Source organism: Rattus norvegicus, chromosome 2 (genome assembly GCF_021556685.1).
Source record: "Rattus norvegicus strain SHRSP/BbbUtx chromosome 2, alternate assembly SHRSP_T2T, whole genome shotgun sequence".
Lineage (NCBI taxonomy): Eukaryota > Metazoa > Chordata > Mammalia > Rodentia > Muridae > Rattus > Rattus norvegicus.
In genome coordinates this window covers 42,916,920-42,941,115 of record NC_141535.1, presented here as the reverse complement: position 1 = coordinate 42,941,115, position 24,196 = coordinate 42,916,920, and the positions used below count along the sequence as shown (strand labels likewise).

The window sequence follows — 24,196 nt, the reverse complement described above, 5'->3', positions numbered from 1 at the left end:
AGGCTTGAGAGGCCTCTCTAGAGACTTGGCTCTTACACAACAGGTCACAACCTAAGGTCAATCGTTGCATGCCCTTGAAAACAGAAGTCATCTTTGTAAGCAGCTCCCTGAAGCTGACCATGATCCCATGGCTTTAAACACCGTTGGCACTCCATTCCTAATCCACAGAGGGAAGTTTGTTATTAGGTAATCCTGTCCTTACTCCCTCCCCTTCTTCTTTTCCTCCACTTCTGTGTCCTTGCCCTGATTTTGCTTTTCCCCACTGTCTTTTGCTCTCCCTGTATTAAAAGCATGTTCTTATGACAATTATGTATTTACGTGTGAGAGTGAGTGAGGGGGTGTTGTTACTGTATAGAGGCCAGAGGACAAATTTGGGATGTCTCTCATATCTCCATGTGGGTTTTGAGGAGAGAAATCACTCAGCTTTAGCCATGGAGCCCTCTCACCACTTTCTCTTCTTCTATGGAATCAAACTTACTTTGAAAAGCTATATATAAATATTTTGTTCTGTTTCTAAAAATGTATTTTTCTCACAAAAGACTTGTCACTGCTGAAAATCCAATTTCAAGCCTATTTCGAACATTGTGCAATTATCCAAGAGGCTATTTCTCAAGGGCCTCTATACTTACCACATATACAATCTTTTCTACCACTTTAACAAATCAGACCCATTAGCTGAATTTTGAATCTTACCGATGTGCCTTTCCTTTAGCCTACGTGTCATCGTTGAGTGGAAACCTAGCCAAAGAAATGCATTTGTGCTTAATGCTTCGTGTGCCCTCTTATCATACATTAATAGTCATTTGATATTCAAAGAAAAACATGATGCAATGTTGTGCACACTTAAGAAAAATTACAGACTACATAAAAATAAAAATATAAATATTGTTTCCACAAAAAAAAAATCCAACATGGGAGGAATCTAATGAAGAAATACTGGCTAAGGGCCAGGTCTGTCGCTTGTCAATAGTGGAATCATAGCCAACATCTCTTAAAGGCCAAGGGAAGCTTGTTATTTTCACATTTTAAAAAGAAAAAAGAGGAAATTCACAAAGCGTTTTGAAATTAAATTACATTGAAATATCTTCAATGAGTAGTTTATTGCTTTGACGTCAAGGAGTGCTGTGCATATAACTATATTATCAGGGGATAACTGCACCATGAATGTGTAGATGCTCACATGTGCATGTGTGAATGTGTGTGTGTGTGCGCGCGCGTACCTATAGATATACAGTGACTCAGTGCATACCCTGCTTCAAGTAAAGCTATCATATATATCATTTTTTGGTTTGTTTGTTTTTCACTATCCTGTATTATTGGGGCTCCATGCCTAATCTCTGAGAGAGCTGAGATGACTCTGGGGGTGGCCAACTGCATGATTATCTCCTGAACCTCTTAGTCAGTTTTATTTGTGAGTGGCATAAGAGCTAGGCTGCACACAGTGTACAGTGACATCAGGGAAGAGGGAATGGCTACGTTGTACCTAAGGAAGTCGCAGACTTCAAAGGGTTTGCATGCCAGATGGGAAGGCAATGCAGATCCCACAACAACAAACGCAATGTACATAAGAATTCAACATATCGCCATGCAAGGAATTGGCAGACCGAGGGGAAATGGACGAGTGAAAAAGGTTGCCTAGAAGGACTATCCTTTGATGGCTACTGGAGGTGCTAGCTTCAGCCTCCAATTGACTATAAATAAATCATGTAAGAAATACAGTGTGGGATATACAGGTAATGAAGAACCCTTCTTCACTTATACCAGGGCATGTCTGTGGAAAGGACCAAAGAGTAAAGTAAGGAAAATGCCTGTGTCTCTGATCTACAAAAAGGGGGAAACTTCATAACTCATTTGTAAATCCAGAACCACTTCAGTGCTGCACCTTTAAAAGGCATCTCAGTTTCTTTAGTTCCTCAAGTCATAGCTTTCTTTCATTCTACCTACTTGGATGAAAGATACCTACTACAGTGTTAGAGAACTTGCTTTCTGATCTGAATGGCTAAGGAAGACCTATAAGCCACACATCTTGGACATGAGCACAATAATGTTTTGAGGTTTGGTAATAGTAAATTCTGGGCGTGTGACACACATATCCAGGCATGGGATGTCAACAATAAGCAAGCCAATCACATTCCTCCATGGCACAAGCACACGTTCTCCAACACTCAACCAAGTGTCTTAATAAATCAACACCACTACTACAAAAGTGAGCTGTGTTATTGTTTTGGCTCTGTTGTTCAACGGAAGCTGGAGAGAGCACTGCCTACACATTCTGCTCAAACCTCTTTATCGCCTGTCAACGTTTGCCTACAGATTTAGTTTTGGATCTTTGTGCTTTCTTCAACTTTTCTAGTTCACTAATAAAAAATTCTAGGGCAAAATTTTCCTTTCCGGTTTTAAACAAATAAAATCATTAGTGTTTTAATCCAAACTCAATCCAAATTTTCTCTGTAGATAACATAGAGCAAAATTTAACTCAAAACTAGTGCACACTTCTGTATAAGCTTGACAGGTTCTAGATTTGTCATAGCTGACCTAAATAACAAAGACCCCCTTCTTAAGATTATGCAAACAATTTCACCTGTATTGACTGCTGCTGCACTAACGTCCAGCAGTCGAGCCAGGTGCCTGGTTAAAATTAACTAGCCTTTGCGTAGAACAAAGTTGACAATTTGTAATGGGCTTGTGGTTGAGAATTGCTATGTGATTTCCAGAGAACTCACTACAAATGCAATACTACATAGAATTTAATGTGGAATTTATGGCATCTCCTTCTGCAAGACCCACCCTGTGGACCACAGAGTTAGCTTCAGCTTTTCAATGTAGGTTTTGCCCTGTGAAGGACAGCACTGTAGTTTGCTATTGTTTGCTGGTTTAATTAAATCAGAAGCTGTTGTGAGTAGTTAAAGATTTATGCCTCACAGTTTAGCAAGGTTGTTTTCAAAGACAGGGATTGATCAGGAAAGTTTATACATCCACCTCACCCCTACCCCCCAATCTACTGATAGGAGTTGTTAAGTTTACCTTTTGACTCTCAGAATGAGCTCTGAGAGTTAGGCAACTTCCTTTGACTTCAGGAGGTCCCCGCATACCCAGGACTCTTTCAAATGCTTACAAGAGCTCAGCTCGGGAGCTGAGCAGGACATTCAAGTGTTGGACACTAACACAACTGTGTGAATTAAGTAGATCCACAAAGTTTTACTCGCAAGAGACCCACAGCAGATGAAAAGACCTCCCTTGCTACCAAAAGGAAATTGCCATACCTGTAGGACTTTGAGAAACGCAATCTTGTCCTAGTTCTTGGAGATGGACCTGGCACTGTGACTCCCAGAGGATCCCAAACGAAAGCCATTGGCAAAGCGAGGGCTAAGATCCACAAGAACAGTTGAATGTCAGAGCTGGTATGGGACCCCGGGGCAGGAAGGCCCTTCAAGCTGCAAGAGGCACTTGTGGCTGAATGAGGGCATTTCTTCAGTGTGGTGGTATGCGCTGACAGAGAGGAGGCAGGCTGGCTGAGGCAGGGCTGGAAAGGGTGGCCAGCACTTCCTGCTGTGTGACACTTGCCCTTTGCGACAGAGCTTGCTTCACCTAGACGTTCTCTTGGTATTAATGTGAGAAACACTCCCTGGAAACTTTGCTTTTAAATATAGCCCAAGTTAAACAGCACAGCCACATGCCACTCCTGAAAAGCAGAGCCCCCACACCTCCCCATATATGCAGATGTACAAACTGGGAGGTGGGATTCAATGGGTCAACTTTATACTACGTGTGAATGTTAAAAAGTAGTGACCAGTCATTAAAGATAATCTTAAACAGGGGCCCAGGACTGGGAAACTTGACAAGGAGTATTAAATTTCAAAGTTAGCTACCAAAGTAATTTTTCTTATTCCAAATTCTCTTAGATACATGGATGAATGTCTTTATTAGCAAGTCTTCCACAAAAACTTAGTGATTGTTAAAAACAAAACAAAAAAAACCTCACCTCTCTGACAGTCAGTGTGAGATTAAAAACAGGCAGATCACTTTCAGAGCTTCTGGCAACTTTTCCCTCAAAGAGATGTCACTGTGTCACCTTGCAGAGTGAGTTATAAGGAGAGACTTTGACAACAGAGATCGATGTCTTGTCTAGGGTTTTCTGTTCCCTAGAAACGGTTCTTCACTCTTGAACAACCTTCTTTCAAGTCACATAAATGGTAGAAGCTACACAGAGCTCAGCTGCATGCTTTACAAGTTCAGCACACGGCAGGGAGACATATATTTCAAGATGTCCTGTAGGATTCAAGAGACCCTGGTGTCGTCATCACGTCTCAGGAGCCAGTGGTATTTAATGTTGACAACACAGCCAACACAGCGTAATTCCATCGGTCTCTGCCTAAGCACTGGCCTGCCTGTGACCTCCATTGTAAACCAAGGCAGGGCTCCACTTGTCTAGGATAAGATTAGAAAAGCTTGGAGAAACCCTGAAAAGAAGTTAACCCTCTCTGAACTGGACAAAATTGAATAATCTCCCTAAGGCACCATCTCCATGCCTGCCAGGGTTAAAGACCCCTAAGACTCTGATAGACCAAAATGCTCACATGATTTCTGAAAAAAAAAAGTTAAAATGTTAAGCAAGGCGTTTATTTTCCTAAGAGGATCAGACACTGTGGGGAGGGGATTCTGCAAAAGCTACATGCTTTGGAGATGCGCAATACAGAACGTTGCTGCATTCCTTCCTTATCTAACTTACACATTCAGCAAGCAGTAGCTGTCTGGCAGATCAATAACACTGATGTTCAAAGTCTAAAAGAATGCTTCTGGAATCAGCATTATTGTTTCACAGATGGCTTTTGTGCTTGGTAGGGCTCTGTATTACACATGCGGAAGCCAGGTCCTAGGAGTTTAAGAAAGCTCCCATCCTTAGTCCCTCTGCCTTTGTGTTGTGGGAAATTCCACAGTTGCCTCTTCGTTCCCATTGATCTATTAATTTCCATTTAGGGATAGTTCTTGGCAATGCGGTCCCACTCCTAGCATAGTACCACAGAGACACACAAACTTTGTGTTTAGCAAAATGGCTTTGTATGATATTAGTGCAAGGCAGTGTAGAAACACTGGTTGTCTTGTCAGGTAGAGAGGGATCTTGAGGGCTCACAGGAAGAGGAGGCTGGGTATAGAACAGACAGAAACAGGAGAATCCCAGGAGAGCTAAGATTTTTCATCTCTCACAAAAAAAATGAAACCTTATTCCTTACAGAAGATTATATGTTTTTCAGGTAAAACAGCATCACTGATAAACTGGTGCATGGAGAAAGCTTCCAAAATGTTACCTTTCTGTTGTCATGGTTTTACTTTTTAAATTTGTAAATTACATTAGCCTTATTGGTATATGGTGTACGGGCATACATGTCAGAGGATAACTGGTAAGAAGAAGCTGGTTCTTTCTCTTTCTGTCATATGGGTCCTAAGTATTGAACTCATCAGGCTTGATGAAAAGAACTTTACTCCACAGAGCCATAGGGTCAATTTTTCTCCACCTTAGTTGTCATAGTTTCATTGAGACTAATTTAAGTCTTATTATTCAGTCTAGACCAAGTCTCCCAAAGAGATTTTCACTAATAATCATATATCACATCTCATACATTGTATATAATACACACACACACACACACACACACACACACACACACACACACACACAAAGACACACATGCTTGCTAGTTATATTTTATTGATGTTTTTAGACATAGTCTCACTATGCAGCCTTGGGTGGCCTAGAACTTGCTATGTAGACCAGGCTACCCTTGAATTCATAGAGTGCTGGGATTAAAGGTATGCACCACCATGCCTACTGCTAAATTTATATTTTAAAATGCAAATCTCAATATTGTTTTTCAGGAAAGACCATTACTCCACAGACATAAGAACTTAGGCAATTGGAAACTCAAAACACAACAAACCAGGATATTTTCTAGAATATACCTTTGCTGTATTTATATTTGTGCCAGCAACTTTTAACTTTTACTTTATATGGGTAGAAAGAGAGTCAAAAATCAAAAATACTTGAGTTAATTTTACAAAGCCAAACCTTTTTCTTCTTAAAATTTTATTGTTATATAGAGTACTCGTGGATGAAATGTCCAAACAAAAAAACAAAACAAAACAAAACCCCCAAAAGTAAATTTATCCCAGTATACGGAATAGCCAATTGTTAATCACATGATTCCAAATCTTCTCAAACACCCACCTTCTGTAGCAACTAAAACCTTATATTCTGCAGACTTCTAAATAAAGATTTTTTTTTTTTTGGTCTTTGGAATAGTTCTAACAGTTTTGTTCCAAGATTCCAGATGCTGCAAATGACAGATTTGGGTTTTGGTGTCTGACCTAGAAACTCAGAATTTCCTTTATAGGGAGATAGCCACTCTAAGTTAAACTGCGACTCATGGGTATAAATGTAAGCAGCACCCATGAATTCATTTACTTCCATACATGTCATGAGTTAAGAGGACTTGGGGGCACTGGAGGGTGGGAAGTAGAGCACAGAAATAGAGTTACATTTGTGGGGCTGTGGTATGTTGAAATATGCTGCCTCAGGAAACCAGAACAGTCAGATAAAGGGGTTTCAGGATAATGCTGTATTTTGAAATAGTTCTTGGTCAAAGACTCAAAGCTAGAAGTTATAGAAGCAAACCTTAGCTGTGTAACTGCCAGCTAGCTCTGATGAGGGCAGCATTATAATATTGGAGTTTCAAGATCTGAACACTGACAATAGATATGCTATTGTCTCTTGAGGGTCTCACCCCTAGTCAGAGAACTACAGACAAATAATGACTGCTTCCTTATGGGGAGCGAGCCTGCTGGGATGAGCCTCTTAATCAGTTATTTTCACATACCCACAGCTGGGGGAAAAAGACTCAGCAAGTTATATTTAACAACAGGAATCAAAGAAAACTAGAGGCCATCAACTTGAGAAGGATGGGGGATGAGGGAGTGGCTAGGGGGAGGGGTTATGGGCGGAGTCAAAGGAAGAAAAGGGGAGAAAGTGAGAAAGTGATGGAATTACATCTTAATTAAAAATAAAATTATTTAAAAATTTTCATCTTCAGAGTGATCAATCACAAAGACACGCAAGAAAAGGAAGTTTAAGAACTCTCTGGTACACTTCTTAAAATGAATGTGCATTCAAGGCAAGTTCCTGTGGCTTACAAGAGGCTTTATTACATTAATTGATTATGAGCATCAATGATGGTTTGTTTCTGTGAATGGAAGTGTTGCGATTCAAAGAAAATCCTAGCATCATTTGCAGCAAGCACTTCCCTTTCCTCTGTGGAAATACCCTATTCGTTCCAAGCCTTGCGTGAGTTTAGTTAATTACAGGACAGTAATTCCATGCTCTGAAATGGAGACCAGTTACTTTATGTACTGGAACGCACGGGGGAGCATCAGAAGAGCATGGTTTGCATTTTGATCTTCTGTGACTATATCCTACTCTCTTATATGTCCCAGGATTCAAAAAATAAATGGCCATGGAAATGTTGAAGTCAATAGGCCGTGGCATAGGAAGAGAAAGGCATGCTTACATATAAGAATAAAGGACCATTTTCACTGTGGACTGCGGACCAAAAACATTACTCAAGATATCCATCTATCCTGAAGTATATATGGAAATGATTTGGGAATCGGAACGATAATTAGGTCAAGCTTTTGCTGATAAGGTAATGGAACTCCTAACACTTAAATAGGGTTGGAAGAGGGGCTAGAGAAATAGCTCCACCATTAAGAACATGTGCTTGCGTGTGTGTGTGTGTGTGTGTGTGTGTGTGTAACACTAATTACCTCCCTTTCCTGAATAAAATACAATAAAATGAAGCAAAAAAGGACCACCATCACTATTACATCCAAATTATTATTACGAGAATAATTAAGACTTTTATTTTTTAAAGGAAGCTCCATCAGGTAACTGTTGAGGGAAGGGGCAGTTCAAGCAAATAGACTTTAGAGCTACTGTTAAGTACAATGCATCACATGACCTTGCTGGGTTTCAGTGCCTCCCCCATCTACTCTGGTTTCAGACCTTTTGCAGGGATTTTGAGAGGACTAAAAATGTGATTTACATAAAATCATCCTAGACAGACAGACAGACACATACACACACACACACATACACACACACACACACATACACGAATGCACATGCGTGTACACATACACACAGGCACACACATGCATGCACACATGCATACAGGCACACATGTAAGCTTAGGAGAGGTATAGAGGTTACCTTTATTCTGTTAAAAGCATTTTCAGTTTTTCTTTTTTTTTTTGGTTCTTTTTTTTTCGGAGCTGGGGACCGAACCCAGGGCCTTGCGCTTCCTAGGCAAGCGCTCTACCACTGAGCCAAATCCCCAACACCACATTTTCAGTTTTTTAAAAAGTTGTCCTTTAGAATTGGTTACAAAGGTTCTATTTAATCAATTTTTTAAAAAAAGGCATCAAGATTTACTTACGAGGGGTAATTTTATTTCTCTATTTGTTATCTTTTTTTAACCTTAAGCAATAATAATAGGATGTATGTGAATAAGTTTTAAAAGGTTAACGTTTTATTTACAAAACTGAAATTGTCTCTGTCTTATTACAAAGTTTGAATAAAAACAACGAAGAAAACCCCGAAGTTGTAAATGACACTACCAGAATTAGCTGATGGAATTGTTCCCAGTTGTTTTGCCCCATGCTTCAAATGCAGAAACAATTCCCATTTTCCTCTCTCTGTCTCTGTCTCTGTCTCTGTCTCTGTCTCTCTCTCTTCCCCCTTCCCCCTTCCCCTCTCCCTTCCCCCTTCCCCTCCCCCTTCCCGTTTCTTTCCCCTTCCCCTCATTCCCCTTCCCCTATCTCTTGAGCTCTCTCTCTTCCCCCACCCCACTTCCTCTTTGAAAACCTATGGGATATGAGGAAAAGTTGTTCAATTGGTAAAGCATTTGCAACACTGGATCCGACTGTGTTTCCCACAGTTGCCTGCCCACCAATTAAGGTCAGAAACTGCTTTGTCCCACTTTTTAGAACCGTGCTAATAAACAAGCAGGACAATTTTGGAATTGCCAGGATGCAAAGCAAAATTGCTCCCTTAGGACTAAGACAAAAAGAGCTCAAATACCAGAAATTTCTAAATAACAACAATCGCAAGTGCTCAATTGTGGAGGCATGAATTTTTCCCATGACATTGTTTACACGCCAATAGCCATAAACTTTCCTGTTGTCAGGTCCTAGCTGTTGGCCATCTCCTTCAGACTCCGCTGCACCCCCCTACATCTTGGGCATTGATTGAACGGTATAAAAAAATCAGCTGAATGTCAGATGACTTTTCTCTAGTTCCTCATCCTGCCAACATGATTTCAATAACGAAGTTCTGCTTATTTTGTAATAAGAACATGAAATATGTTGTATAATCTCTAATAATTAATGTCTCAGCTTCCAATTACTTTTATTCTGTTTGATCACTGAGGAAGTCGAGGTTTACAAAGTTTGAACAACTCCTTCCTGAAAGCATAAAGCTAAAGAGTAGCAGGTGTAAGGCTAAACCTAAGGTCCCGTTCACTGCAAAAACCTACAGTCTATGTGCTGAGAAAGTAAGGAGGGGAGGACGCTCTTCCTAAAGCAGAAGCAAATCGTGGTGGAATGATGATGGCTTTAGATTTTCACCGGGGAGGAACCAGGCATCATTTGTAATGGTTACCTAATCTTACACAGCCAAACAATGCCTCTGGCCAGTATTGTCCACAATTCACAGATGGAGAAACTGAGGCTCAGACACGTTAGGTTTCTGATACCATAATGTCAATAGATGGCAGATGTGTGAGTACAAGCTAGTTCCGTTCAACTCTAGATCGTGGCTCTGCTCTTGCTGGCAAACGATCTTTAAATTTATAGCTCCTGAAGTAGACTGAGTTTGGAGTGGTACTGAGGCAGAAGGCAGAGCCCGAGTAGACCCAAATGTGAAGTGCCGTAGAGACTGAGCTGGGAGGCCCATCCTGAGGGGAGGATGAAGCATGTGAACATCAGCTTGTGTGCACTGCTCAGGGTCCGGCATTTTCCACATGGGAAAGAAACAGAAATGCTTTTTAATTCTGGTAGACAATGACTGCAATTCACCGATGGCTGAAGTAGGAAACATGGACATCTGCTTTAGAGTCAAATGTAATCATTCGTTTTTGCTAATTTGTTCGTATTTCATCTCAGGACACACACGACTTAGAGGTCTAGCACCCAAGAGATTGACGGCAGACTTTGATATAATCACCACTAATGAGAGAGTAGGAAAGGCCTTGGCTTTTGCTCCCAAGCTACTCCTACTTCATTTTTATTTGTTCAGAGACATTAAATGCCTTTCCTATGTCTGATAGTGGCGAGCAGCAAGGCCTTGATAGAGATCCCAGGTCTCTGATAAACGTTAGAGACTACGCTGTTTCTATTCATGTATTAGAGACTCTCTTGGCTAAGTGACTGCTTGCGTATTTCGGAAAGTGGTTTCTCAGTTCATCAACACTAAAACAAGCTCCTGGGTAAGGATAACTGTTAGCTGTCAGTCAGACTTATCTCAAAACCACATTCTCAACTTCTTACTTCACAGTCAGATAGAATGTAGTTCAACGCTAAGGGGTTGAAGGCACAGAGACCTGGTGCCCTTCAAAGACATTTGAATTCAGAATATCTTTTCAGGACACTGTCTCTATAACATGTGATAACAAACTCTTCGCTGTACAGTCAGTATCTAGCACTACGCTAATACCATGCCATACCACTTCCACCACCATCAGTGCCACTACCACCATTGACACCACCACCACCACCCCCACACATCACCATCACCACCACCACTACCACCACCACCATCATCACCATCATCACCAACAATACCACCACCACTACCACCCACCAACACATGGAACAGAACAACACAAAGAATCAATAGTGCTCGTAACTGAAATCTGCATCTTGATTTCACAAATACAGAAAAAAATAAGCATAACTGTACGTATGGCTAGGAGGCCCAAAACAGGCTGCAGTAAGCTGAGTGGCAGGCGTCTGAAGACTGAATTTGATGGGGCACAGCGAACTTGTAGAGACTAAATGTTTATAATATGGTTCAAAAAAGGAGGTTCATTTTGCAAACCAGGGCAGTGGGAATTTTCAGAAATGCAGAATAGTTAAGGAATTTTATCAATAACCCTTTGGGAAATTATTCTAACAAGTAATCATTCTATTGGATCTGAGTGATAAGAACTTTAGTGTTATAATAATATATGTGGTGGTTTGGATGAAAAGGGTCCCACACGCTAATGTTTGAATATTTAGTCCCCAGCTGGTGGAACTCTTTGGGATGGACTGGGGGGGAAGGACCTTACTGGAGGAGGGGCAGCCTTGTCGGAAGTGTCGCTGAGGAGGAACTTTGAAGTTTCAAAGGATCAGCCATTCCCAGTTAGTGTTTTCTCTGCCTCTTTATGGTTGTTGTCTCAGAATGTGAGCTGTCAGTGACAGCTTCAATGTCATGCCTGCCTGCCACCACGTCCCTTGCAGCTGGATGCTAATGCTCTGGAACCGTAAGCCCCAATTAAATCCTTTTTCTATAACTGCCTTGGTCACAGTGTCTTATCCTATCAAATTAAAAGTAACTAAAACTTACTAAGTTAGTATCAAATTAATAATACTTATGAATTGTACCTCATGCTGAACATAATTTATAATTTCCCATGCTTTTACTTATGGTATCTATTCTAAAGACTACACCCTATACAGGCAAAGGTAATGTGTGTGTGTGTGTGTGTGTGTGTGTGTGTGTGTGTGTGTGTGTGTGTGTTTTCTGCCTATGTATTGCAAAATGCAAGAAAATATGAGTTCCTATTTACACAGAAAAATCAACTGTAACTAACTGTTAAAACACACTGTAAGATTATCAATTTTAGACATCACTGTGCAGGTGATAAAAAGCTGTTACTCTGTGATTTGAATCCAGTCTATTCCTATGTAAAATGCCTTCTGAAGTGTTTGATACAGGAACATTCTTGGTAAATACTCATTCAGTCAAGCACTGGATAGTCGATAAGTGGGAATTTTCCAGTTTTTGCTACTGTATAAAATATCTCCTAAAATTCAAATAATAAGGGACATCTCAATAAATGAGAGTTATTGTGTTTTCTCTAGGCGTAATTTTTCGTTACCTTTATTATATTGTATATGACCCTGGTATAAATGTTGGACTAATTGTGAACAAATGATTCAAATTTTTAATAAATAAAAAGCCCACATTTTACCACGAATGGTTTTAAACAGTCCTGTCTTGTGCCCCTATTGTGCAAGCAAGGCCCCTATTGTTAGTCTTCTCAGCACTAACAAACCCAGGTCACAGTCAGAAGCCATCACAAGACTCAGGGGCGTCCCAGTTTAGTCTTCACCAATGTGAGCAGCTTGCAGGTGCGACCCCTGAACACGCTCAGCCTATTGGATCTGCATAACTGCCAAGGGATCCAGCAAATGAGCAGAGACTCTAGCAATTTCTGGAAGAGGCTGGCTAGGAGGGCTGCTCTGAGGGTTATGGATTATCTATCCCAACTGCAGATTCTTTGGGAACACTGAAGGATGTAGGCTTACAGCCTTCAGTAAAACAGTTCCGTATGATGCCTGTGGGTTATAAACAGTATTTTGAAACATTATGGTGAATGATTTGTCAAGAAGTGTATTATCAAAATGAGTATAGGAGTAGAATCTCAAAAATTCATTTACTAATTAAAAGATGAACCAAAATATCAACATGTTTTCTTCTGGGCAATAGAAATTTGTATATGGTCTTTCCTGTAGAGTTGTCATTCCACTGACAACTTTTACAAACTACTGTAATGGGCAGATAAAATTGGATATATGTTAATAAAAAGTTGAGTATCAAAGTTAACTTGTTCCTCACTGTGAAATATAGAGTTTTAGATAGATTTCAACAAAAGGTCGTGAACAAAGACCTTTCAGTCTCTTTTAAATTAGGCATGTCTCAGAGAAATGCCACATGTTGCTGAGATGTTAAAGGTGCTGAGAGAAGTGCTCAGAAACCAGACAGGACCTCACATCATTTAGCACTTACAGTGGTGTGATCTAAAATTAAATTAGAAGGAGCACTGTGAGGTCTACAGAAACAGAATCCTAAAAGAGAGCAGTCTGTCTCCTAGCATAGACCAGCAGCCATGGTAGGGACAAAGGAAAGGAGAGAAAGAACTGAACACTTTAGAGATCTAAAGGGAGTTGACAGTTCTAAAAAGAAATTCTTCTGCAGAGAGAGAGAGAAAGAGAAAGAGAGAGAGAGAGACAGACAGACAGACAGAGAGACAGAGAGAGAGACAGAGACAGACAGAGACAGAGAGACACGGAGATGGAGAGACAGGAGAGAGGGAGGAGGAAGGGAGACCGAGAGACAGAGAAGATACAGAGACAGAGAGACCCAGAAAGACACAGAGACAGAGACAGAGACGGAGACAGGGAGCTGAGTGTTAACATAGTGTTCCCTGGTGAAGACAGGGTTTCACAACTATCCCTCTAACAGGGCATTTGCTTTCTTTTCCTCACTCAGCCCAACTTTCAGTCCTTTAGAGGATGCAGATATGGACAACACAGAAGCAATGATACTATTAAATATTCACAAATTGCCAGAGACAAGGCTCAGATTAAAGCACTTGCCACCAATCTTAATTCTCGATTTACATCCTCACAATCTATGTGGTGAGCGGAGACAACTAATTCCTCAAAATTGTCTTCTGCACGTAGACACACACACACACACACACACACACACACAATTGAATTTTAAAAATTAAAGATTTGCATAAATGATCCACATAACTATATTTCTTTTTTTTTGGTTCTTTTTTTCGGAGCTGGGGACCGAACCCAGGGCCTTGCGCTTCCTAGGCAAGCGCTCTGCCACTGAGCCAAATCCCCAACCCCAATTTCTTAATGATAATATCTTGAAAGAAATTTTTTAAAATAGGAAAGCAGCATCTATGTTTGTACTCACTATTTCTGGCAATTGTTCTTTTCCTCTAGTAAAAGTTTTTGCCCGTTTCACAAAACAAAGTATTGAATATTGAAAATTACACACAACACTAAAGATAAAATACTATCTTCTCATCTTAAAAATATAGAGTCAGCAAGACATAACGAAATCAATCTCAATCTGATAAGATTTGCACCATATCTATGTTCTGGGCTTAACCCAGACTGCACAGATGTTCAAGGATCCACCCTGGTAAGAGCTTAGAATCTCTCCTAACAGTGGTATCCCCAACTTTAGGCCTTAAAGCATAGTCAGTTCTGTGGCATAGTCTGAGACAGTTTGAAGTGTTACAACAGCCTCTCCAAAGGAAAGTAATTCACAAGTCCACATTTTATTGTAAAAACCACAAACAATATGAAAGGCCAAGGCAGCTTATCTCTCTCAAATCTGCTAGTCCTGTATCAATGCTCTTCAGTGAGAATTGCCTAGATGAACTCCAGAACTCGAAAGAACAATCACAAATGTCATTCAAGATTTCAAAGAGTTTAAAGAGGCCACAAACAAATAGCCCAATGAACTTAAACAAATATCAATAAATACCTGAGTGATGATGCTAGGAAGACCCAAATATACAACAGAATGAAGTGACAAAGAAAATCCCGGATTTGAAAACTGAATTCAATAAAGAGATAGAATAACTTAGGGGAACTCAAACTGAAATGATGACAGAAATAAAAACTCAATAATTTAAACATAAAACCCCCTGAGGGGTGGGTCTTAGAAGAAGAATGGATCCAGTAGGAGGTAGAATACTGTGACTTGAAGATAAAGTAAGAAACTAGACTATGTATTCAAAGAACATTAAAAAAATGAACACAAGAAAAAAAATTGTAAGGAATGTGGGAGACTGTATGAAGGTCCAGTCTCTGAATTATAGGCCTAGATGAAGGAGAAGAACCTTAAGTCTCCAGCATAGCCCAGGTCTTCAATCAGATCATAGACGACTACTCCCTAAAGTAAGCAGAGATTCACCCATCTAGAGAGGAGCCATTCACAGAACAGCAAGTAGACAAGACCAGAAAAGAAACTCCCATGGCATATCACAGCTAAAATACCCACTATTCAGAACAAAGATGGTACTAAAAACTAAAAGAGCAAAAAATGCAAATTACATGTAAAGGAAAACCCTCCAGAATAATAGCAGATTTCTCGGCAGAAGCTTTGAAAGCTAGGAGAGCTTGGAGCAATAGCCTCCATGTTCTAAGAGCGTGATTTCCAGCCTAGGCCACTGTATCTTGAAGGACTACAGAAAGGGAGTAACTACCGTTAGATTTGTTTAGTAGATACAAGACTGGCAAGAATATCAATTTGTTCGGGTATATGTGATGAAAACAGGTGTGATGGATCATGAATCAACTGAACTTATTCTAGGAAAGCAGATCTGTTTCACTACTCAGAAACTCACTGAATGCAGTTCTTCAATTAATAAGTATAATAGAAAGTCATAGGCCACTTTTAGTAAATGTAGAAAACGTCCTCTAGGAGGAGGAGGAGACAAAAGCGAGGACAACTATTTGTCAACTTTGAGTTGAGAGAAACTTCAACACAATAAAGTAATGTCAACTAAAAGGGGAGGGAAGTGAGATGCCCCCAGAAGTTTCAGGTTAACCAGAGAAAGACACAGAATTTCTCAACCTTGCTAATGCTGCGACCCTTCAATACAGTTAGTTCCTCGTGGTGTGGTGATGCCCAACCACAAAATTATTTCATTGCTATTCATAACCATAATTTTGTTACTGTTATGAAGCTTAATGCAAATAATTGATATGCAGGATATGTGATATGTGATCCCTAAAGGGGTATGGACTCATAGGTTGAGTACTGCTTATTTATGGGGATTCAAGAGGGATGCTACATATGAGAGACTATGGCCTGAGGTCAGACTCACACCCCACACCACTTCTCCAACATCACAGACGTCAGCATACATAATCCTGCTTGCATCTTTTTCAGCATCGTTTTTGGATAGCTATATTATTGCCTATATTTTATTCAGCTAAGCCATTTGTTCTAACTGTAGACGTGAACTAAGATTGTTTACCTAAATGAGGAGCTTTCTTTCCAGGGAGTCTCTGGGAATGTGAGTAAACATGTTGCAAGTGTGAAAAGCTCAGTTCCATTGCCTGAGAACGTACAGCCATTGCACTGAATTAAGGCTAGACAGGGCGATGCTACTGTTACCTGGTGAGAGGCAGATGTGAGAAAGCATTAACCACGCCCAAGGCATCTGGTAATTAGCAAGGATTCTTTGCATCTCCAATTAGTTTCTTCTCCAGTGTAATGTAAGGCATATTACTGTCTTCTGTTCTCTGAAAGGGTGTGTACCGAAAGAACATACTCTATGCTCAGTTTTCTGAGGGGATCTCAACTTCCAGTGACTTTGAGTGCCTGGAACTGCCATGTATAACAAAGCTAAATAAATGTATGAAATGAATTCTCTGGAGACAGAGTAATGGACTCTGTGAGGAGGAGACAGGAGTGTGTGTGTCAGTGATTGGGATGTAAATAATTAAGTGCGTAAGTAAGTAAGTAAATAAATAAATAGAATGTGGAATGGAAAAGCAAAGACAGAGTCATGGGAAATTTCATTATTTTGCTCTAAACTCTGCCTTCCTTAATGTAATAAATATTTAACTCTGTTTGGTTCCAGAAAAGACTTTTAGGCTCTTCTGTTTCCTTTGGCAATTAGTTTAGATAAGCTGGCCCACCCGTTTTCCCACCTACACAGCGGACAGCAGCAAGTGCTTATGGTTCACAACTCACATTGTACTTTAACTTGGTTGAGAGTGTTTCACAAATTTAAATTTTTTAAAGAAATTGAAAAAAAAGGAAACGTATAGAATTTAAGACCTCAGAGACACGTGAGCAAAAGTTGCTGGGAAGAGGCTGTGTCCTTCACTAAACTTTCTGCAAGGTTGATGAGCTGATAAAACTTCAGTGACTGCAGAGTGTTCGGAATGGACAAGTCCGGAGCCAGACTATCTTGGGCTACCTTTGGCCCCCTTAGTAACCATCTATTGTCATTCTCTGACCTAAGATCCTTCTGACAATTAGGCACATCATTTGGAATGTCTAAACAAACACTTAGCTGCCCCAGACCTAACGGCTTATAATGTCATTAGTCTTTAGTTCTGCATTTTTGTTGACAGTTGTTTGTTGGAATTAGCTAGCATATTAGTGACATTTCTATTGCTTTGATAAAATGCCATGATCAAGACAACTTAGAGAAGGAAGGGTTTACTTGGGGTTCCCAGAGAATGATACAATCTGCAATGATAGGTACAGCTCACAACTTGAACCACCAGCAAGAAACAAAGGGCCTACCTGGGAAAACAGGCAGCTGTTTTAAAAGTTAAAGTCCACTCCTAGTGATATATTTCCTCCAGGAAGGCCACAACTCCTGCATGATCCCAACAGTGCCTGCAGCTAGGGACCAAGTATTCAAATGCCAGGGGTACGGGGAACATCACATAAAAACCATTAAAGCTAGTTCGTCTCTATTCTAGCTTTTGACTGGTTCATCAAAGTGTCCAGTTTTCTCAATCTTTAAAATATTCGAAAGCTTTAAAATATCACAGCTCTGAAGATGAGTTTTAAAAGTAAAAACATTCTATATACAAGATAATTCATCCTACTTAAAGAATAAATGAAGACAGTGAACTGAAGTGTCCCACAATTTTGCTTTGTGCAATGCTATTTATGAGACTTCTTGTCATCTGTGTACCAGGACATTCTCAAGAATATTTGGCTACAAGTCCAACTTAGCATAGACCTTGTCTCTCCTGTTGCCTGTTCTATGCACAGATGTCCACATGTAGGGAAAGACGAGAATGGGGTATATTAAAGGGAAAGAGATGTATAATGAGAGAGAGGAGGGATAGAATGAGGGAGAGAGATTGTGAATGAGAGAGAAAAGAAGATAGGGAAGGGGGAAGGATAGAAGGAGGGAGAGAGGAAGGGAAAAACAGAGGAAGGGAGGGAAGAAGGAAGAAAAGAAGAGGTGGTGGGGGAGAGGGCACAACTAAGGAAGCACTACCTCTCTTTGCCACTTTCTAGTACTTTCCACAGATCACAGGGCACTGTATATTAGATATTAATCTTATATGCTTTTCTAGCTGGGCTTGCTTTCCTGGTCTCCTCTCTGGTCTCTGTCCACTGTCTTTTCTCAGTGTATGGTAACTCTTCCACAACATAGAACCTGAGACAAACCATTCCTCTCTGGGACTGCCAAGTTGATTCTCATGATGTATCTGCTTAGCTACAAGACTCCATTCAAACAGAGTCACTGATGCAGAATACAGTCACATACCCTGATGCATTCGTCCAGCACTGACCTAAGCATCATGACCAAGAACAAATGTTGGGAGGCTCAAACAGGCTCCTGTTTCAACAACACATATTAGCCCAATGTGAATGATGAATATTCATGAAAGCATGTTTAGAAATTACAGAAAAATGAAATGAACAAAAAAAATGAAAATCACCCATACCAGAACTAAATTGGAAATCTGGCTCATTTTCATTTTCATATGCAAACAGATGCTTTATGCATCTAATTTTAACATTTAATTGAGATTTTAATGTCTGTGATTAATTTTAGATTCTATTCTAGTTTTTATTTTACAAGAAGCATTTCCCCATATTATCTGACTTTATTTGAAAATAAAATTAATGGTTGATGCCCTGACACAATTCCAAAACTTATCTAAACATTAGTTCATGTGGGATATTTATGCTTCTATGTCATCAATAGTACAACTTATTTTAGATAAATACCTTTGAACACATAAATTTTTTTAAAGTCTGAAAAGATCTCTGAAATTCAAATCCCTTAAAGCAGAATTAATAAGAAAGTAGGTTTATTTTTGGAGCCTGAGTTACTACCTAATGATTTTTATTTATTTTCCTAGGAAAAATACCTTGAGTTGGTTGAAAAATTAATGCAGCAAACTACATTTGTATACGTTTCAGGCTTTAATAATATTGATGAAATGTGAGATCATTTGACATAACTTGCTATCTGCTATGCGGGGTTCACCCTATGATAATTAATCAGTACCTAGAATAGCAAGACAGTGATTTCCTCCCTTACGAGATAGGAAAAAAAAGAATCCCACCATATGAGTAGATAATTTGGACTATATTTTATAATAGGCCGATAGCAATAAAAATGAAGGAAAGAAAGAAAGCCAGGAGGTTATTATTAGAGCGACACAAAAAAGTGGTCAGCTGCAGCCGATCCTTGTGGTTCACGAGATTGAGAGAGCTGAGGGCCAACATTTCAGAAAAATCATACCCACTGAGGTCACAAGGCTCTACTTGAGGCAGGTTTTCATAATTGCAACTTTTGGTTGACAAGAAGTCCTTGACTTAAAAGTGTCCTTTTGTGCCCTCTAGTGTTTGAATTCACAGACACTTTGGAGGAGTTTTAACTCCTAGTTCAGATAGACTGACTTTCTTTGCCTTTTCATTCTGCCATTTAAAACCCCTCATTTCACAAGAACAAGCGTTGTAAAACTACCACAGAGCAAATCTTGACATGACTGCCACCTTCACTGTAACGAATAAAGTTTTATTGGCACTCGTGGTACACCCCTCTGAAGGGTCATCTGTGGACAGCTGCATTGTTTTCTTCATGGTGGAGCTGAATATCGATTCACCAGCTGACGATGCAAAAACCTTTACTATCTGGATTTGCACCAACTGACCCTTGCTTGGGCCAGAGAATTCAATAGTAGGGTGGAGACTGTTAACATTTTAGAAATTTAAACAATTCTATTCCTTTCTATCAACCCCCAAGACACTAGTAAAAAAAAACAGTTCTAAGTCAGGCAATTGGATTTTGCTTTGCTGACAACCCTTACTTCCTTAAGGAAACACGAGCTCTCCTAATTCTTGTAATATGTACTCACTGAAATAATATACACCTGCTCCTGACCACTTGGATACGATTATGTGAGGGGAACAAAATAAGACCAAAGGTCTTCTCCCAACAAGACCAGAGCCAGACAAGCTTTCAGATCCGTGTGTTAACTCCTGTGTTAGCAGCTTCCTATCATTAGGATAGTACCCAAGACTGACAGCCAAATTAGAAAGGTAATACACAGTTTGGGGGGTTCTTGTCCATACCAGTTAGCTCTGTGGTTTTGGGTGAGACAGTACATCACAGAGGGACTGTGGGCAAACAAAACCACTCACCTCATGGGTAGAAAAGGCCTGAAGTCCCAGCACCCTTTATAAGGGTACATCCCAATGACCCAAAGAAGTATGACAGGGATGGATCTTTCAAAGGTTCCTCCACTACTCTCTAGGTCAGTCATGTCTTTAATACAATAGACCTTTCGGGACACTAAATGTTAACTGCCACATCCGTTTATTATTAGTTAGCCAGAACACAACTGACCAACGCCTCCATTTTTATGCACTTAGAAAGCATTATTTTATGTTTAGATACACAAACAGTATTTCTGCACTCGACTATACCATCAATTACAAAGACAGAGTGTATCTGAATCTGTGTTTGAATCAATTGTTACATGATTGATTATTTTATATACCATCAATGGGATAGGGCACCAGGAGAAGGTGGTAGCCCTATGTGGGCTTCATGCTACTCAACTTCTCTGGTTCGAATCTCAGGTCTTCTTATGTCCCTGGGGCAATTTATGGTCTCTATTGTGTATCTTGTACCTTTATTGAAATTCCCCTCTGCCCCTTTTTCTGAAGTAACCACTGTATAGCTCATCCGAGCTGTGCATAATGTTCCTCAAGAAGGGAATGCATTTTCTCTTTCTAACTTTAAATTTGATTTCCATTGGAATCCTGGTCACCAATTTCCCCCCCTCAAAGATACACAGAGCAACACACTGGCCAGACAGTTTATACAATCCTTTAAACTCAAACCCAAGCACAGACTGCACAGATTTACAAACCTCCGAGCCATGTAATGTAAACCAACAACATTGCTTTAATCTGCAGTAACAACAGTGAGTTTTCTTATGAAGTATAAAGAAATTAAAATAAAATTAAGGGCAGATTAACATCATACCTTCAATCCACAAGGAAAAAAAAAGTATCCGAACTTACCTGAAAAAGAAAAAGAAAAGCAATAAATCTCAAAATAAATAATTAAACGTCTACTAGATTATGCACATTTTGTAAGGATGTAGTTAGTTCCTAAATATTGTTTTTGGTAAAGAGTAATTTTCAAATACTCAGCACTCAGGTATGCATTAAATGAGGAGAGTTAAGTTCTAATAGTGGGGAAAAGATGTGCTTCATAGTCAGACTGACTTGAATATAAGATCTAGTTCCATTTCAGGCCTATTCCTCAAGTCATGTTAAAAGCTCTGTGCCTCAGTATTCCCATCTGTAAAATAGGAACACTGTATTTACTTAACTGGATCATAGTATATAGTAAGTGAAGCCATTATGTAACGTCAACAGATATCAATGACTTCCTTGGCCTTAAAGCTTGCATTCACGCTAATGCTTTATGATTTAATGTATGGAAGAGCTTTATGGAATTTAAAACGAAGTCCCTGACCATGTCCACTGGCCCCTCCTACAGCCTCACTGGCCTTCTAGCCATCGCTGGAAAGGAGTAAGGATCTTCCAGACAACCCCGCTGTGTGCCTACCCTTCCCTTTGCACCCTCAATCCCCCATGTGCATCTTCAAGTCTTGCCTCGAGGGCCTCCTTCACAACGAAGACTGCTTGACTTCCTTTCTGCAAATTCCAAGCATCTCCCAGTCTAAGCTGTTAGCTCTCCCCTTTTCACATTCCGGCATTACATTTTCCCACAGCATTTGTAGCTCCATAGCATGCTAGAAACATTTAATTATGTTTATGAGTCTACCTGCCGTTGTGTAAGTTACACTAAGTACAACCTTCCTAGATAAGCTAGTTAGTGCAGAAACTGGTGTTTCTGTGTGTTTTGATCAATACTGAACACCCAGGACTGTAAAATGCATAGGAAAGAGAAGCTGTTCAAATAATCATTTCTTTACAGAATGGATGAAATAGCCATGAAAAAGCCATTTAAATATATATGTATATATATATATAATTTTAATTTACACATTTACTCAGAAAACATGTTATTGCCATATATTACTTGTATGTTTTCAATGCAAGTATTCCATGTTTATTACATATACACGTATTTAGTTTAATGTTTAGTTAGAAATAAATTATTTTACTAAACAACGTCCGTGAGGAAAATTGTGATCGTGACAATAGCTGCTGGCCCAATCTTTGCAGGTTTTATTCATTGCTTCAAGGCCCTAATAACGCTTTTGTCATTGAAGCCTTAAGGCCAGCTCTGACCGACAAAGTACACACATCAATGAAGACAGACTTGCTAGTGGAACTCATTGAGACCACTGACATATCTATGAGCTTTTCTGATGTCAGTGAGGTCATTGTGGAGCAGAGCTCCCAGGTGATTAGAGGGAAACAAGAGGGGAGGATGTCCCAGTGGGCATAAGACTAGTCCCTCAAGCATGAGAACTGAGTTCAGTCTCCAGCATCAAAGGAGACACAGGCCTAGAACATCACAGCTTACAGTAGAGCTGCAGGTGGACGAGGCAGAGACAAGAGGCTCTTGGAGCTCCAGGTGAGTGGGAGAGCCTTCTGATGGGAATAAAGCAGACAGACAGAGCAGGACATCTGACATCCTCCTTTGGCTGCCACACACTGGGATACATTTACATACATTCATACAGCACACACACACACACACACACACACACACACACACACACACACACATGCACATGCACCAAGAATAAAGGAAATAAAATCCTTTGCTGGTATATGATTTGGAGAAGGGTGTTAAAGCAATGATACACTCAGCATAATGAATGGAAGAATTATGTACTTATGATTTAGAAACTGTGACAAAACCTTGGAGGAAAAACACCCACTATTTTGTGTGTGTGTGTGTGTGTGTGTGTGTGTGTGTGTGTGTGTGTGGTGTAGTGGTGTATCATATATCTACTGTCATTTTTAAAAAGTTGTGTATATATGTGTATTTAAGGTAGAGGTATGCACACGCCATGGTATTCATGTGGTGGTAAGAGGAAAACTCGAAGGAGTTCTCTCTTTATACTACATGGGTCCCAGAGATCAAACTCAGGCCGCTAGGCTTGGTGGCAAGCCCCTGTACTGGCTGAGATGTCTGGGTAACCTCTCACATTGTATTCCTTTGGGGCCTAGAATCCAGGGTCTCACACATGCTGAGTAAGTTCAGCCAATGTCCTAGGTCCCCATCCTGTTCGGGTGTCTTCTGATCTCTCATCCCCTTCTCTTATGTAGCTTCATTCCAGTTTTTAATTAGGTACACTGCACATATATGAGCATGGTTCATGAATTATTCTTGTATACAACTTATTTACTATGCATATAGAATACAGCTTTGGCTTTGAAGCTAAACACTTTCTTGCTATACATCCCTCAGATGATCAGTCAAATTGGATAATCTGATACTTGTGTCTTCTTCTTTTGAACCTGGCCTTGGCACCCTCTCGTCTCCTGTTGCGGTCTGTACTTTCAGTTTAGTTGGTTTCCAGGTATCCCCGGTGATGATCTTATATCCTGCATTTCTATGTATTGTCACTTGTGTTGGACTCTGTGACTTACTTTAATAACTCAGCTAATAGCTTCCTGTTTCTGTTTAATAGTCATATTTTACAGACCGAGTAACTTTTAGCTTTCTTCATTCCTTGCATGACTAGTATTGGCTTCCTTTTGCACTTACAAGTTGAAATCCTGGTTGCACTGTAGTCTAGCATCTGATACTGCTGCTTGGTTCATTCTTTCCCCTCCCCTCCCTCAACTCCTCCTAGATAACCCCTCTCCGTCCCCACCCATCCTCATGTTCCCTCTTTTTCCTTCCCTTCCCTTCCCTTCCCTTCCCTTCCCTTCCCTTCCCTTCCCTTCCCTTCCCTTCCCTTCCCTTCCCTTCCTTTCCTTTCCTTTCCTTTCCTTCCTTTTCCTTTCCTGTCAAGGTCAGTCAGTGCTGCCCAAACTTTCCTGGGTGTGCGGTCTTCCCCTGGGGTGTGTTGGACCTACCAGAAGCCACAAACTGAGAGAAACTGACCCTTCTCTAACAACAAACAACTGCTC

The 24,196-nt window shown here is 40.2% G+C and overlaps 1 protein-coding gene across 12 annotated transcripts in view; it reads right to left on the bottom strand.

Annotated features, from left to right (window-relative positions):
* The window catches only part of Pde4d (phosphodiesterase 4D), a 1,511,604-nt gene that overhangs the window by 297,748 nt on the left and 1,189,660 nt on the right, over positions 1-24,196 (bottom strand). Inside the window, 1 exon segment of one of the 12 annotated variants that reach the window (NM_001113334.2) lies at positions 3,264-3,392. Within the exon segment in view, the coding sequence (NP_001106805.1) occupies positions 3,264-3,352 (89 nt within the window). The 5' untranslated portion in view covers positions 3,353-3,392. 12 annotated transcript variants of the gene reach the window in all.